Source organism: Solanum pennellii, chromosome 8 (assembly GCF_001406875.1).
Source record: "Solanum pennellii chromosome 8, SPENNV200".
In the NCBI taxonomy this organism is placed as follows: Eukaryota; Viridiplantae; Streptophyta; class Magnoliopsida; order Solanales; family Solanaceae; genus Solanum; species Solanum pennellii.
In genome coordinates, this window is record NC_028644.1 from 2946506 (window position 1) to 2962429 (window position 15924).

A 15924-nucleotide genomic window follows, 5' to 3' on the forward strand; every position below is an offset into this window, starting at 1 on the left:
AAATCAAATAGCAAAATTTTGTGAAACTATAACTACAAAACTATAGCTATATTATATAATATTTTGGGACAAATTACAAAAATACACACATTTTATTTCACTTATTTCCACTATTTCTATTACTTTTTAAAATCTCCAAATTCTCTTAAGCATATTAACGTATCCGAGCCAGTATTTAACATATCCTAACTACATATTATGTATTCGACCTAGTTTTTAATGTATCCAAGCTACATAGTAATGTATCTGAGGCTCTGAGCTACTATTTAATGTATCTAAGCTATATATTATGTATCTGAGCTACATATTAATATATTTGAGACAATATTTAATGTATCCGAGCTTTAATTATTATATATTTTTTTAATTTTTAAGAGATTAATGTAATTAAAAACTTATTAGAAATAGATTGTAGTTTTATATTAAAACTATGAGATTTATGTAATTTATATTATTTTTTTTCTAAGGCACTTGGGCCATCTTTAATTGAGTAGATTAGTCCAACTATGAATTGGTTCACAATAGTCCAGCAAGCCCATATTCAACTCCTCTCACTCTATCATTTACTTATGGTTGAGCCTTCATTTCTCTTTTCAACACACAGTAAAAAGAAGAAGCCATTGATGCAAAAATGCTGAACTGTTTACACCCTGTTTGGAAGAACCCCATCATTCTTGCTTCCTCTGCTTCACCATTTTTCCACAATTTGAGAAATACCAAACAGCTCAACTATGGGGAAAAAACAAGACTTTACAGCAAAAGATCAAGAATTGTGTGTGGGTTTTTGCCAGTTGATCCATGGGCACCAAATGTTGACTCACAGAGTATAGCTTCACAGCTATTTGCTTTTTCTCTGTTCCCTTATGTGGGTTTTTTGTACTTCATCACCAAATCCAAGACTGCCCCAAAGCTTACACTTTTTGGGTTTTATTTCTTGCTTGCTTTTGTGGGTGCCACAAGTAAGTTCCTTCAACATTTTCCTTGTATATTTATGTTTATATATATTTATTGTTTCTCTTGTTTTATTGTTTTAGAGTATTCATCATATTGTGTCTGTTAGGAAGAACCCCATTATTCTTGGTTCCTATGTTTCTCCATTTTTTCAACTATTGCCAAACAAATCCTAATTTTAGAAATACTACCAAACAACTCATCTGTGGTGAAAGTAGAAAACTTTATACTCCCTCCGTTTTAATTTATTTGTTTAGTTTTTTGGCTTAGCACGGATATTACGGAAGTAAAGAAAATTTTGAATCTTGTAGTCTTAAACTAAAAATACGGAGAATGTATTAAAATATGGTTTAATTTTGTAGTCTTGAATATGACACGTGGAAAGTTGAAACTAAAGAGTTCCAAAGAGACATTCCTTTTGAAACCGACTAAATAGGGAAGTAAGACAAATAAATGGATGAAACAAAGAGTATCAGTAGTGCCATTTTTAATTGATTAACAATTTTCTTCGTAACCAGCAACCAAATGACCCCTTAAGAGTATTCATCATATTATATTTGTTTGGAAGAACCCTATTGTATGCTTTTCCATTTTTCAATTGTTCCCAAACAAATATCAGTTTTAGAAGTACTACCAAACAATTCAACTGTGGTGAAAGTAGAAAACTTTATGTATAATGAGCAAGATTTGTGTGGATTTTTGCCTGTTGTTCCATGGGCACCAAATGTTGACTCACAGAGCATAGCTTCACAGCTCTTGGCTTTTTTCTCCTCTCCCTTATGTGGGTTTTTTGTACTTCATCACCAAATCGAAAAACTGCCCCAAAGCTTACATTTTTGGGGTTCTACATCTTGCTTGCTTTTTGTGTAGTAAGACCTGCCAAGGTTGGGGTAAGGTATGCATACGCTCTACCCTCCCCAGATCCCACTTATAGAACTATACTAAGTATGTTGTTTCTAGGTTCAAATTCGATGAGAGCAATCATTGAAATATTTGCCTTGCATAGATACTGGGTTCGATGTGATTGACCAATCATGGTTAATGACTGGTTATGCATTTCATCGATGCTTTAAGATTCTCTGCCTAGAGCTTTGCCTACTTAGATAAAAGAAGTAGTTGTGCGTAAATTTTGTCCACATACTTCTCTGCTTATGTTTTACATATCTACCTCATATTCTTCTTCAAAAAATTACATCTTTATACTGGTAATATCATTTTAAGTTTTAACTCCATTTGATTTGTTTTGACATTGTGTTCTTTCTGTTTCACCTCTTTTGTGCAGTTCCTGCTGGAATTTACGGTAACTTCCTCTCTCAGCAAAGAATCTATTGATTGTGTAAGAGGGTGTTTGGCTTAGCTTGACCAACTTTTAAGTAGTTTTCAGCCCTCAAGAGTGTTTGGATATTTTAAAACGACTTGAAAAAAGTTAAAAGTAGGTACCCCTGCATTTCATTTTCTTAAGTTAAAAGTTACTGAAGTTTGAATTTTTAAAAACTACTTTTAGAAAGCTAAGCCAAATGAGCCCTTCTAACTTTGAACTGTAATTCTAACTGACGTGCTTTGGAACAGCGAAGGTGCATTATGGAACTTCCTTGTCCAACGTTGATTGGTTGCATGGAGGAGCTGAGTCACTGCTCACTTTAACCAATTTATTCATTGTGTTGGGGCTAAGGGAAGCTATTAGGAAAGCTGAGAATGCTGAAGAGAGCAAAAACAATGATGTCTCCAGAATTAAAGAAGAGAAGAAGTCATCAATCTAGTTGACATGTACCTATCATCCTTTTGTTGTTTGTAGACATCTGAATATCAGCGGCGGTTCAAAGAAAAATGTTGCGTTTTCTTTGCCCGTCTGGTTTCACTAGGTATATGCTGTTACTGGATGCTGCTTTGGACTCTTTTGTCCATTGTATTTTCACTGCAAGCATAGGTTTAACAGTCCCATCCTGATGCATCATTAGAGAAAGATTGTTGTATAGATTGCATCAATCAATGTTATGAACAGTCAATGAAGCACATAGTTAATCACCATCTTCTCTAGCTCTCATGCATGTGCTTATTATTTAATCTGTTCAAGTTTATTATTCAAGTAGTCGTAGAAGTCTCTTGTAGTTTGTCAGTCTTCGATATCTGTTACAATTTATTGTTCTTGTACTTCAATTATAATATTATTTTGTTATAGTTTAAGTTCCCCTTTTTTTCATAATGCTCCATCATGCTGTCTTTAGTATTTTGTGGTGGCTTCTCCACTTCCTTTATTTCTTTTCCTGAACTACTTTGATATGCTTCTTCTTGAGCCAAGGATCTATCAGAAACAACCTCTCGACCTTCCAAGGTAGGGGTAAGGTCCACATACACACTACCCTCCCCAGATCCACTTGTGGGATTATACTGAATATGTTGTTATATTCAAAAGGTGAACCTGGACCCTTAGCTGTCTGTAGTTTGATAGAATTTATGAATTTTCAATAGCCTTTTGCAAGAATATGCTTAAATTTCACTCAGCAACTTGGTGTCAATTGGCTGGAAGTTCAGCCGTTGAAAACAGTACACTATTGATACAAATTTAATATCTAGTTTCTAACCTGAGGCTAGTTGCTATTAATTTTTGCAATCATATCCATGTCTATACTAATTCCTAAAGAAGGGATAGTCAAACCTAACAAAGCAACTCGGTGATAATATCCGAACTGTTTGTTAGTCTTTATTGTCATTTTCAAGAATATTAGCTTGGGTTCATGAGAAAAAAATGGGGTTATCAAATGAGAAGCTTGGATCTAGGTCCAAATGATCTAGGGAAATCTCAACCATGTATCAGAGAACTTGTTGTGGAAGTGTTGGCTGAGAATATATGGGCGAGGTCTGATTCTGAATGGTGCAAGTGATGAACATTCCAAAACCATACATCTGGCAGCTGCATGAGACTGAGAAGTAGTTCGATTCAGCCATTCAGGGGTTGTAGGAGAGACAAAAGATGGTGAATAGCTGCTACCTATCAGATTATCATCAACATGGGAAACAATGTCAATTTTCGTCTGTCAAACCAGAGAATGTTCAGGCAAGGAGAAAGAACATGCTGTTTCATTCTTGTACAAGTCATTAGTGTTGCCTCTCAGGTTTGATCTCAAGTTCATCAATACTTGATATGAATATTACCCTGCTTGATAATCGGCTTGTTTCTTCAATTCTTGTTTCTCTGGCGATGTTGGGTTTATTGCAGAATAAGTAGCTTGATGACAATTATGGAAACCCCTGTATGTGATCTCAAATACAGTTGGAGACTAGGATCATCATCTGACCTTTGCACTTGCTGCTGCCCAACAATTTTGCATGTATGATATGTGCATCTGTGGTAGTTTCTGCAAAACATATATATACTTGGTATCAGAAAATAGAATTCTGTTTCCTAAAATTCCCAGTAAAGTATACTGCTGTCATCTTAATTATGTACTTATAAAGCAGAATGACCAAAAGGAGAACATTTTATATTTGAAGTTGAAATGTGCACATAAGCATGATCGTCTTTAATACATTTCTTTTGGTCTTTGTATTGGGAACAACTTCTCTATTCCACATACATTCTCTGTCATAAGAAAAGATTTTCTGAAGAAGCAATTCTTGATTTTTAGAAGTGGAAGCTACAGAGCTCAAGTAAACTCTAAGCTGTTTAGCGTGTTAATTCCTTGAGTAAGCTCATTGATGAGTGTCTTCTATTCCCATGTTGAAACAACAATCCATTTTAAAGGAAGGAATTGGAAAATAAAAAGGGACTTATTGTGAAGCATATAAAGGTGGAAGCTGCAATTCGCTTATACCGAGCTCTCCAACAACAGCTTAGTTTAGTAGCTTAACTCTTTCTCCTGACGTGACACTTTGAGTTTCTTGCTTGAGTTAACTCAAAAAGGTATCTTCTCAAATACCCTTGAAGTTGCATGCACAGTAGGTAAGAGGAGTCTAGCATAACAGATTGCAGGAACTTAGATATGATGTGAACCTACTTCACTACCCCAAAAAATGAGCACAATTTTGGATACAGAAAAGGCTCGTCTTTTTTTTTTTTTTGAAGTATGTGTATAGTGGGGGGTGGGGGGTGCTTAAAGAGATTTTTGTTGGAGATGAATACTGAAGCAAAGCTGATAGAAACATTTGAATTTAAAAGGGAAGTATCTGTAGTATAAATAATGAGAAAAGTGAACAAGAAGGCATGTGGATGAAAAGGAAGTGGAGGGGAGTTAGAAAGTTGACTGCTGAATTCTACTTGGACTGGTGTTTGGTCAAAATCTCTTATAAGTAGTGAAAATAATGAGATAGCTAATAAGAAAGTCCAAATATTGAGAGTTGACCATTTCAAAACGTCAGTAGTCTATAAAAGAATAATTTAGCTTACATACAGTAATAGACTAATAGTGTAAAGAAATTTTATAGTATCAAATTATTTAGAAATCAATTACAAATAAGTTTTTATATCAAGTGTGAGTTTAAATCCTAAAAATCATTTGACAACTCGAACTATGGTAAATAGAAGTAGGAGGTAATTAATATTACAATATCGAGTCTTTTATGTGAAATTAAATACACAGTCAAACCTCTCTACAACAACTGTCCTTTGGAACAACACTTCATTATAATAGCCAAGTTTTACTTTGAAATGATTATTTGTGTTACATTTAGCCTCCATATGACAACATTTTAACTTAAATAACATCTACCATTATAACAGGACACTCGTTGTAAAATTACCTCTCTATAATAAACAAGGGTCTCATCTTGATGCTTATCGGTGAGAGATTATTGTATAGATTGCATAAATCGATGTCATACTGCAAGCATTGAAGAACTTAGTTAATCACCATCTTCTGTGGCTCCATACTTTTTCTGATGGTTTATCTCATTCTTAAACTATTATATTTACTTGTTAGTCTGTCGGAATTTATTGTTAGGTTCTCCTGACTATCAAAATACCTGCTCCAAACAATTTCATGTAAATGGCGTGCTCTCTTTAATGGTTTAATTGCTAGTAATAGATTTTCTAATTCTGTTGTCCATAAAAAGGGCAGCCCGATGTATGTAGCATCCCCCATTCACGAAGGGTTCGGGGAACTCGTGACCTATCGGTCACTAGAGACAACTTTAGTTTCCATTGCATCAGTGTACTGTCTGTTTGCAACAAGCCTAAGGGCTAGTCACATCTTAGTGCCTGCAGTTTTTAGATTTAATGCTTTGCGGTTTCATCAATTGTTCTTCGTCTACTAATATGATATAGCAAGGAAAGATAAACTCGACATAGTTTGTCTGTAGTTTATTAAAAATCTTGAATGTTCAATAACCAAGAATATGCTTTAATTTCACTTAGCAGCTTGATGTCTAATACTGGAAGTTTCAGCCCTTGACACAGTAGACTATTGGTACAAATACGATAGCTAGTTTCTAATACGTGGCTAATTTGTTGTTAATTTTTACAATAATATCTATACTAATTCCTAAAGGAAGGATCATCGACCTCAATAAAGTAACTTGGTGATAACATCCTAACTGTTTGTCTTTATTGTCCTTTTTCTAGGGTATTACCGTATAGGTTCATGAGAAAAATTTGGGGTTACCAAATGGGAAGTTTGGATCCAGCTCCAAATGGTCAAGTGAAAAATCACCCACAATTGGAGAACTCGTTGTGGAAGTGTTGGCTGAGAATATATCAGTGAGGTCTGATTCCGAATGGTGCAAGTTATGAACCATTCCATAACCATTCATCTGGCTGCTGGTTGAGACTGAGAAGTAGTTTGATTCAGGGGTAGTAGGAGAGACAAAAGACGGTGAATAGCCGCTACCTATCAGATTGTCATCGACATGAGAAATCTGGAAATGTCGATTATCGTCTGTCATACCAGAAGAAAATGTTGGAACAAAGGAGAAATGACATGCTGCTGGGTCATTCTCGTCCAAGTCATTAGTATTGACTCTCAGGTTTGCTCTCAAATTCATCAACACTTGATTTGAATATTGCTGCCCTGTTGGATAAACGGCTTGGTTTTCGAATTCTTGTTTCTCTGGCGATGTTGGTTGTGGTGCAGAATAAGTAGCATGATGACAATTATGGGAGCCTCGGTATGTGATATCAAATACAGTCGGATCATCATCTGATCTCTGCACATGTTTTGTTGCCCAACAGTTTTGCATGTGACGATAGGTGCATCTGTAGTAGCTTCTGCAAAACACAAGTAAACTTTGTGTCAGAACATAGGTTTCTACTCTTCAACTGATTTATGATTGAACCACAGTTAATCGATCGAATGAAAAGTTCATTTTTCATTTTTATGAGTTTATGACTTTCATGCAGGTTACTGAAGTTGACTTATTACCTAGGATATTTAGCTCTTAGAATATCCTTCTGTCCGTACTTTCTCCAGCTATATCCATCATCAGTAGGACCTTCAAATCCGCTCTCCGCGCTGACTTTGACTTGTTCAGTCCATGTGGGCTGTGATTTTCTGCAATATCCATCAAGAACCAGGTTAGTTGACCAATGAAAATTAACTACTAAAACTTTCTCCTTTTCATTTTATGTAGTAGTATTTGACTTGACACGGATTCCCAAAAAAGAAAAGACTTTTTGGCACATAACGAAAGTAGTATCCTTAGATCTTGTGGTTTTAAACACGTCATGACATTTCTATAGCTACAAAAGCAGGTTATTAAAGGTAAAACGAGAAGTTTGAAGTTAGATGAATTTTCTAAATATAGAAAAGTGTCATTTTGAACGGAATTTGATCTTCTACCTCTTCTTTGAAATATTAATGAGCGCATGCTGATCTTGGTCACTCCTTTTCTTGTCATCACTCTTAGGACTTCCATTAACGGATACCGAATACTCGATTGCACCAGCTGATGGTGGTAGAGCCGGCGGGGATTGTACTGTTGAGCCACCCCAGTTGAGAATCAACAGAGATTGCTCATAAGAAGAAAGAATCTTCTGAAGAAGCAATTCTTGATTCTCAAAAGTTGAAGCTGTAGAGTGGAAGTGTTCTCTAAGTTGCTTTGTGTGTTCAATCCCTTGAGTTAGCTCATTGATGAGTGTCTTGTATTCCCAGTTGGATGCACAATCCATTTTGAAAGACGAAATCGGAGAAGTAAAGGGGGAGCTATTCTGAAGTCTAGAAAGGCGTTCAATTGGTGTAATACACTTGACACGATGTGAACCTACTTACGAGCAGAATGTCATCAACGAGCAAGTTACTTCGAGAAACGAACACAAGCTTGGGAAATGGAGTAAGTTTTTTTTTTTTTGTGGGATTTTAGAATGTTGATGAGTTTTTGTGAAATTTGATGGAGAAGTTGAATGAATGAAACATTTGAATTTAAAAGGGAAGGAATTATAGTGAAACAAAAAGGCATGTGGAAAAAAATGGAGAGTTTGAAAGTTGACTGATGAAAACGAGTAATTCTAACGTGGACTGGTCTTTGGTCATGATAATAAGAAAGTCCAAATGTTGAGTGCTGACCAATTCAAAACTTCAATAATCTCAATCATCTTCAAATCTTTCGAAGTTTCGAGTTCGAGTCTCGGATTTGAATTTCGAGTATAAAATCGTTTTTGTTTAGAGCGTTTTACTTTTTAATATGCAATCTCTAATCAACATCCTTAATTAAACGTCTTTGAGTTTTAGTTTTATGTATGGAATCATATTTACTTTTCAATATAGGATTTCTCTTTTTCAATATGAATTAATTAGTCGAGTTTCAAGGAAGACATTGAACAATAATGGGAAATTAAAAAAAATAAAAATATGAGGTTTATAAAAGAGTTTTAATTTATATATAATTATTGCGGTATAATCTTATTACAAATAACAAAATAATTTAAATATGCTATATTATAATATTATATATATTCTCTTGCCTCAACCTCACCATTCACTCTTTTGCATAATAACTGTAGAAACAGATAATAGTCCATTGGCTGACCAATTCAGACCTGCCCACTAATTTTAATATTATATGTCCAAAGATTTTTAATATCGAGCTTATATTCTTTATTATTTTAATTTTAATAAACTTTACACAATATTTCAGTTAAAAGTATCTCGACTACTAATATATAATGTATAAGTGAAGATAATCAGGTAGGTCATAGTCGACACATGTTTATCTCCGGTAAGGATAATCAGGTAGGTCATGATCAACATGTCTGCTTGACAGTTTTCCTTATATTCAATTGTTTTTTCTTTCGTTTTAATTATTTGTTTTAATTTTTAATTTTTTTTATATATGTGGGTAAAAGATGCTATAAATTATAATACTTGACAACTTAAAATATTTTTTTAAAAATATATAAATAATTCAATAGCTTATAAATGTTTGATTAATTTATAAAATTAATTTATTTGTGTCACAAAACATGGGGCTAAGCAGAGGCGGAGCCAGAATTTTTGATAAGGGTGTTCAATATTGAAAGAAATAGACACACGAAGTAGTCGAAAGGGGGTCGACATCCACTATATATACATAAAAAATTATTTTAACCATATAAAAATAACATAATTTTTTACCGAAGGGGGTTCGGATGAACCCCTAATATATGGTCGCTCCGCCACTGCACTAAGTAACGTGAATTATTTAATTTGAAAACTACACAAAAAGTATTGTAAATCTCAATAATTAATACTCACTGATTGACTCTTGAAATTCTATTTGTGTTACCTATATTGGGACAAGAGCATATATTATTTAAAAATTAGGTAAAAAGGTACTATAAATTACAATCAGTAACAACTTAAAATAATTAAAAATCATATTAAAATTTGATTGACTCTCTAAATTCTATCTATGTCACATAAAGTGAGACCAAGAAAATAACATATATAGGGCCTGTGCTAACATGGACACTTGCATCGAGTTGAATTTATAAGAATCGACGTCAATAAGTTGAATCCATCCATGTGTATAACTCAAATTTTGGCTAAAGTTATTCTTACTATACCCCAACTGAAACTACGTCTCTAGATTATCATTGTTAACAAAAAAAAAAACATTCTTCAAGTATTTAAAACTTAACAACTTTCATCCATCTATTAAAAATTATCAAACAAATTAGTGATTCAACAGAATCAATTCATACTATTATCATAAAAAAATCTATCTATAATTTTATTACTGTTGGAAAAAACTTCCAAAAATAAAAATAATTTTTTTAGACCCTTGTTTTCTGTTAAAAAGAAATAATGCTAGGACGGTGTGAGTCTATTAGAAAACATATTTTGTTTTTCTCTTTTTTCAACTGAACGAAGTTGGAGCTTACACACCATCTTCAACTTGGGAAATCAAAATGTCATTAGATCAATAGTTTTTCGAGGCAAAATGATAGTTGAGGTGATCACAATTCAATTGATTTTGATTGCTAGTACTCGAATTTCGTTTTCCATTATTAGAAGTAAAAGTCTCGTATTGATAACACTTTTTTGCAGATTCGATGAGAAGAAAACTTTTCAACTGATATATATTTGATATCAAATCAAATAAACAGTAAATAAAAACAAAATTTCTACTTAAAAGGAAGACAATGCAAAACGTTGTTTAAAAAAATCACAATATTATTTTAGATATATGTAGAATAACTATAATAATTGGTTTACTGGGGTGGTTTAAGGACTTTTGTTGAGAGTAGTGTGAATCGAGAGTAGTGTGAATCGTTTATAAAATAATTATTATCTAAATTTTGTAACTGGCTTGTGTGTCCACTACTATCACTAAACCTTAATTAATTAATATACATCTTTCTTACGATATTGTTACGTAGCATTCCTTACGTAATAACTCTATGAATCTAGATACAAAAAAAATAAAGTGCAATGGCTGACCAATTCAAATCTCATATAATATTATAACGAAGAATGACTAGTTAAGCATTTTTCGTCGAAGAATAATATTATATTATATTAAAAAATATAAAATATATAAATTTTTTTGAAAAATTCAAATTTCAAACATTCTTAATTAAATTCCTAATTTTGTCATTGTGTATATATGACATTAATGATTAAGTTATAAGAAAATATGTCTCTTTTTTAAAATCACATTTTAATTCAAAGATTGAGGGTAAGAATTGTTATCTTTTGAACAGACAGAACAAATAGAACTTTGATTCTTCAAATTTAAAATATTTCAGTACACGTCCTAATTTTTAATTTCGAATTAAAGATTATCCTCAATAAATAGTTATATTTAATTTAGTTGATGTATTCTAACTGTTAGCTTTTCTGTAATCAAGAGTTTATTAGAAATTATTTTTTTATTTTATAAGAGATAAGGTTAAAGTTTACGTATATTCTATTTTTTTTAAAAATCTATATGTAGAATCACAGTAGACATGTTATATATTGTTGTTAAATTCAACCATTAATTTATTATTAACTAGAATTAACAATAGTTTTCAATTGTTAAATAGAATTAACAGTATCTTGAATCCATTGTTTAGCAATATTAATTGTTTCTCATTTTTAACTAACTAACAAGTTTGATTTTGTCAAAGTACAGAAAAAACGAAACGTGTAAAATGCTTGTATATATCTTTTTTTCTTTTCTTGAAAAGATTGTACTTCTAGATGTTCAAAGATAAATTTGAAATAATGAAGCAACATTACTAAAAAATAATAATTTGAAATTAGTGATAGATAAATTCCCTATTTTCAATAGTAAAATCCGTTATCAATTATATAGCATGAAATCACCATGAATCATTAAACAAAGTTGTTATTGTTAATTACAAGCTTTTATGAGAGATAAATGATAAAATTCGTATTTATTAGACCTTTTTAGTATAGTGATGTAAATATAGTCTTTTTTTAATATACTCTTAAATGGAATTGTTTACCAAATAAAGACAATTCGAAAAATCAACAATCACCAACCACATGAATTTCTAGATGCTTCAATAAGCTTCTCCAAATATTGCTATTTCACTAGTTGTTATTGTTGACACTGTTTGATTTTTCACTTTATAGTTTCAAGAATTTATACATTTCAAAAATAAAAATTGTGAAAATAAAGATGAGGATCCTAAAATGCGTGTGGATATAAAGTGATAGGATTAGAAATTTTAAAAATTGAAATCACTCAAGAGTAGATTTTGTAGTAGCTGGAGAAGTTGGAGTTGCTCGAATGATAAGTGTTCTAACTTTCGATCTTAAGATTATGAGTTCGGATCACTACACTTGTGATTTTAGAGAATTAACTAGCAAAGGAGTTGACCTGGTCAATAAGAGGGAGGCATACTTTAGGTTGCTTTCTTCATCAAAAGAAATTACCGAAAACTCATTTGGTTTGTTGCCTCCAAACCTGGTTGTCTAGACTTAGAGTGAAATCAGTTCTATTTTCGGACAGTATCATCAATACTTAAGGGCTAAAAATGACAAATTCGAAATGGAGCTAACACTGATTTTTGGTTCCACTCATGCTCTCTAATATTCTTCTCATTAAAGTACCTTCTCATATTGACCAGGTAAACTTCATACGAAACACTTTTAAAAGCTCTTGAAAATATTTTGTAGTTAAAGGATCCAAAGCCCCTTCCTGAATAGATAGTTATATAGTATCAATACATATCCCAAAAGGGCAAAGGTGATGCTCTTAGAGAGAGGATATGCACAAAAGTATGATCAACGGTTAACAATGATGGACCTTAAATAGAAATATATATAGGATGATATGGACGATATGTTGAAGGATAGTAGATAATCTAGTGTTGTATAGTTTTATGTTAGTTCTTTTGTTACTATTCCTCTATTATTTTATTCCTGGCTCGCATTGGTACTTACTACTTTCTTTATTTGTCACTTGCTTTCTCTCAATTGTCATATCATTGTTATCGTGCTAATATTATTTTCTTTCGTAATTTTACTTGGCCTTTTATTATGTACTCCCTCCTATTATGTGCTTTAATTTATTATACTTGTGTTGAAAGTATATCTGAAGAAACTTCAATATATGTATAATGTATGAATAAAATATGCATATGCACCATAATCTCTTATCTTCACTTCTGAAATTATATTATGTTACAGGAATATTATAGTTGTTGCTTTTGATATATAACTCAACTTGTTCAATCTTCAAGAACCTACCATACATTGTGTACTTTGATCTCTTTATACATTGAAAATATTTCTTTCTTATTTATTTGTCTTATTTTTTTATTGTTCTATTTTAAAATATAAATATATTTTTAATAATATTTTAATTTTAATTTTTTTATGATAAATTTTAAATTACAAAGATCAAAATATCTATTGACAAATTACACATGCTTTAGTTTTAAAGTCACATATTTCAATTGTTTTTTTTTGAACTCATTGCTAAATTAAAATTAAAATTAGAGGAACAAATTAAAATAGAGAACATTTATTTTTGAAAAATAAATTCAATTCATTTCAAATTTTATACATAAAAGGATCATTTCGATTTTCGGTCATTCTCCCTAGCGCGGCAAACTTCCCAATCTAGTGCTGCTTTGATTATGCCTTGAAATTGTAAGTTCCTTCTTCTCTAGTTTCAGCTAAATCTAGTTTATCTGTGTTTTGATTTTCACATTTCACTGTATTTTTTTTGTTTGATTCAATTTGTTTCAACTTTCAAAGTAGTTATAATTTGTGGATTTAAGAAGCTTTTGCTTCTGTTTATGGAGATTTATCTGTAGTATATACAATCACAATTGAAATCCTGAATTGAAGTAGTTAAACTTAAGTGTTCTGAGTATTAGTTGTCAACTTCTCTTCCGGTGCTGCTTTGATTATGCCTTGTAATTGTAAGTTCCTTATTCTCTAGTTTTAGCGATGTCTAAGTTTTATTGCTTCGATTTGCATGCTTCACTTTGATTTCCTCATTTCACTATATCTTTTTTGTTTGATTCAATTACTTTCAAAGAAGTCATAATTTGTGGATTTGGGAAGCTTTTGCTTCTGTTTTTGGAGATTTTTTCGTAGTATACACAATTGCAACTGAAATCCGGAGCGGAAGTACTTAAACTTAAGTAATCTGACTATCTAAGTACTAATTGTCAACTTTTCTTCCAATGCTGCTTTGATTATGCCTGAAATTTTAAGTTCCTTATTCTCTGATTTTAGTGTTTTGATTTGCATGCTTCACTTTGATTTCCTCATTTCACTATATTTTTTTTGTTTGATTCAATTTGTTTCAAAGTCATAATTTGGGGATTTAAGAAGCTTCTGCTTCTGGTTATAGAGATTTATCTGTAGTATACACAATTGCAATTGAAATCCGGAGTGGAAGTAGTTAAACTTAAGTTATCTGAGTATTAATTGTCAACTTTTCTTCCAGTACTGCTTTGATTATGCCTTGAAATTATAAGTTCCTAATTCTCTAGTTTCAGTTATATCCAGGTTTTAGTGTTTTGATTTGCTTGTTTCGCTTTGCTTTGCACATTACTCTGTAAGTGTTTGTTTTTTTTTGAAAAATAGATTCAATTTATTTCAAAGTAGTCATAATTTGTGGATTTACGAAGCTTCTGCTTTTGTTTGTGGAGATTTATCTGTAGTTTATATAGTCACAATTGAATTCCATAGTGGAAGTAGTTAGACTTAAATTATCTTCAACCCAGCATAGAGTGTAAACTTGATCCAACCTTAATCTTGGATGCCCCACCTTATCCCATCTAACGTAATATTATTTTATTCAACCTCTTAGGCGGGATAAATTAGTCCCAAGATTCTAATTGCAGGAATGTATGAGATAACTTTGCCCGCGAACCAAATGACTCCTAAGCTCCTTCTTCTCTTGTTTCATTTGTTTCCAGTTTAGGGATTTGATTTGTTTCTCTGCTTTGTGGGTATCCGTTTCATTAGCATCTATGTTTGGCAGTATTAGTATCAACTCTTATCTTGAGGAAGGTTTCATAATCTTTCCAGGTTTGAGATATTTATACTTTCCCTCTACTTTTGGAGTTGTGACACATTTCATGTTTTATGGCCCTAGGGCTCTGGTCTATCAGTAAGTGCTTGTGATGTGTGGGTTAGTTACATTTAATAGGTTCGAACCCACCCATGGCAAAAATTGGTAGTTTCATTCAAGTGATCTGAGTACAGTGTCAACTCTTTATCTTGAGGAAGAAGTCATAATGTTTCTTGGTTTAAAATTTTTATATTTCCCCAACAACTTGAGTTGTGGCTAAATATTTCATGTTTGGGGCCCATGATTTGGTATAATGGTAGGAGTGCACTTGTGATGTGCGGATTAGGCGCCCTTTTTTAGGTTTGAACCCAGCGGACAAGATCTTGTATTGAAGTGGAAAAGGTTCGAAGGACAGAACCATTATCCACCGAGTTTTAAGTTGTGTGCTGCTGGTGCTCAGGGACTTCTCGGTTATCAAAATAAATGAATAAGGAAGAGTGAAAAAGAAGTAAGAAAATCTTTATCATAAAAAGAAAAAGAAGAGTGAGAATACTGCCTTTTCCATCTTCTCAGAATATTATTCCCTTTCAAGAGTCAGATAAAATGATCTTTAACTAAAAACTGTTTAGGGTTGCTTTCTTTCTGACTCCAGCACAGGATAAGTTACATCATTGTATGTACGTTCTGTATTTTCATAAGTATTATCTGATGTATATGTGTAGGTCTGAACATTAGTTAGATTTATGAGAATGAAATGAAAAATTGATTAACACGCACGATAAATAAAAAGACAACCAATCTGGCACTAAAATCTAACTCACGCAAGTACCGGTGGAAGTATCAAAGCTTGTGGCTAGTTTTGTAGCTGGTATCTACAAGCATGTTACTACTTCCTGTAGAAAGGATCATCGACCCCAAAGTAGTTCAGTGATAAGATCCGATTATCCGTGTTTATTCTCTTTTTGGAACCCCTAAAAGGATGTGATGGGATGGTCAAGATCCCTCCACCCTTGATTCATGATCACGAGCTCGAGCTCTAGGAATGGAGAACTTTATGTTCCTTACTGGGCCTACATGTTG

At 32.4% G+C, this 15924-nt stretch overlaps 2 protein-coding genes and 1 pseudogene across 2 annotated transcripts; 1 reads left to right on the forward strand and 2 right to left on the reverse strand.

The window, feature by feature from the left end:
- Window positions 1-567: 567 nt before the first annotated feature.
- LOC107028937 lies at window positions 568-3135 on the forward strand. Its single transcript, XM_015230186.2, has 3 exons — window positions 568-959; window positions 2234-2251; window positions 2521-3135. The coding sequence occupies exons 1-3, from the start codon at window positions 632-634 to the stop codon at window positions 2709-2711; spliced, it is 537 nt and encodes a 178-aa protein (XP_015085672.1). The 5' UTR covers window positions 568-631; the 3' UTR covers window positions 2712-3135.
- A 287-nt stretch (window positions 3136-3422) lies between these two features.
- Window positions 3423-4318, reverse strand: LOC107027411 (annotated as a pseudogene).
- A 1897-nt stretch (window positions 4319-6215) lies between these two features.
- Window positions 6216-8287, reverse strand: LOC107028936 (probable WRKY transcription factor 53). The gene is made up of 3 exons (XM_015230185.2): window positions 7722-8287; window positions 7305-7433; window positions 6216-7150 (listed from the first exon to the last, which is right to left on the reverse strand). Exons 1-3 carry the CDS (start codon window positions 8048-8050, stop codon window positions 6526-6528), a joined length of 1083 nt encoding a protein of 360 aa, XP_015085671.1. The 5' UTR covers window positions 8051-8287; the 3' UTR covers window positions 6216-6525.
- Between the last annotated feature and the right edge of the window lie 7637 nt (window positions 8288-15924).

Bases quoted from the DNA above. Each gene is read 5' to 3' on its own strand.
- LOC107028936 (XM_015230185.2), bottom strand. From the start codon at position 8,050: ATGGATTGTGCATCCAACTGGGAATACAAGACACTCATCAATGAGCTA. The intron at 7,434-7,721 runs GTAGAAGATCAA...TGGATATTGCAG, and splicing joins ATTAATATTTCAAAGAAGAG to AAAATCACAGCCCACATGGA. The intron at 7,151-7,304 runs GTAATAAGTCAA...TGTGTTTTGCAG, and splicing joins CTAAGAGCTAAATATCCTAG to AAGCTACTACAGATGCACCT.
- LOC107028937 (XM_015230186.2), top strand. From the start codon at position 632: ATGCTGAACTGTTTACACCCTGTTTGGAAGAACCCCATCATTCTTGCT.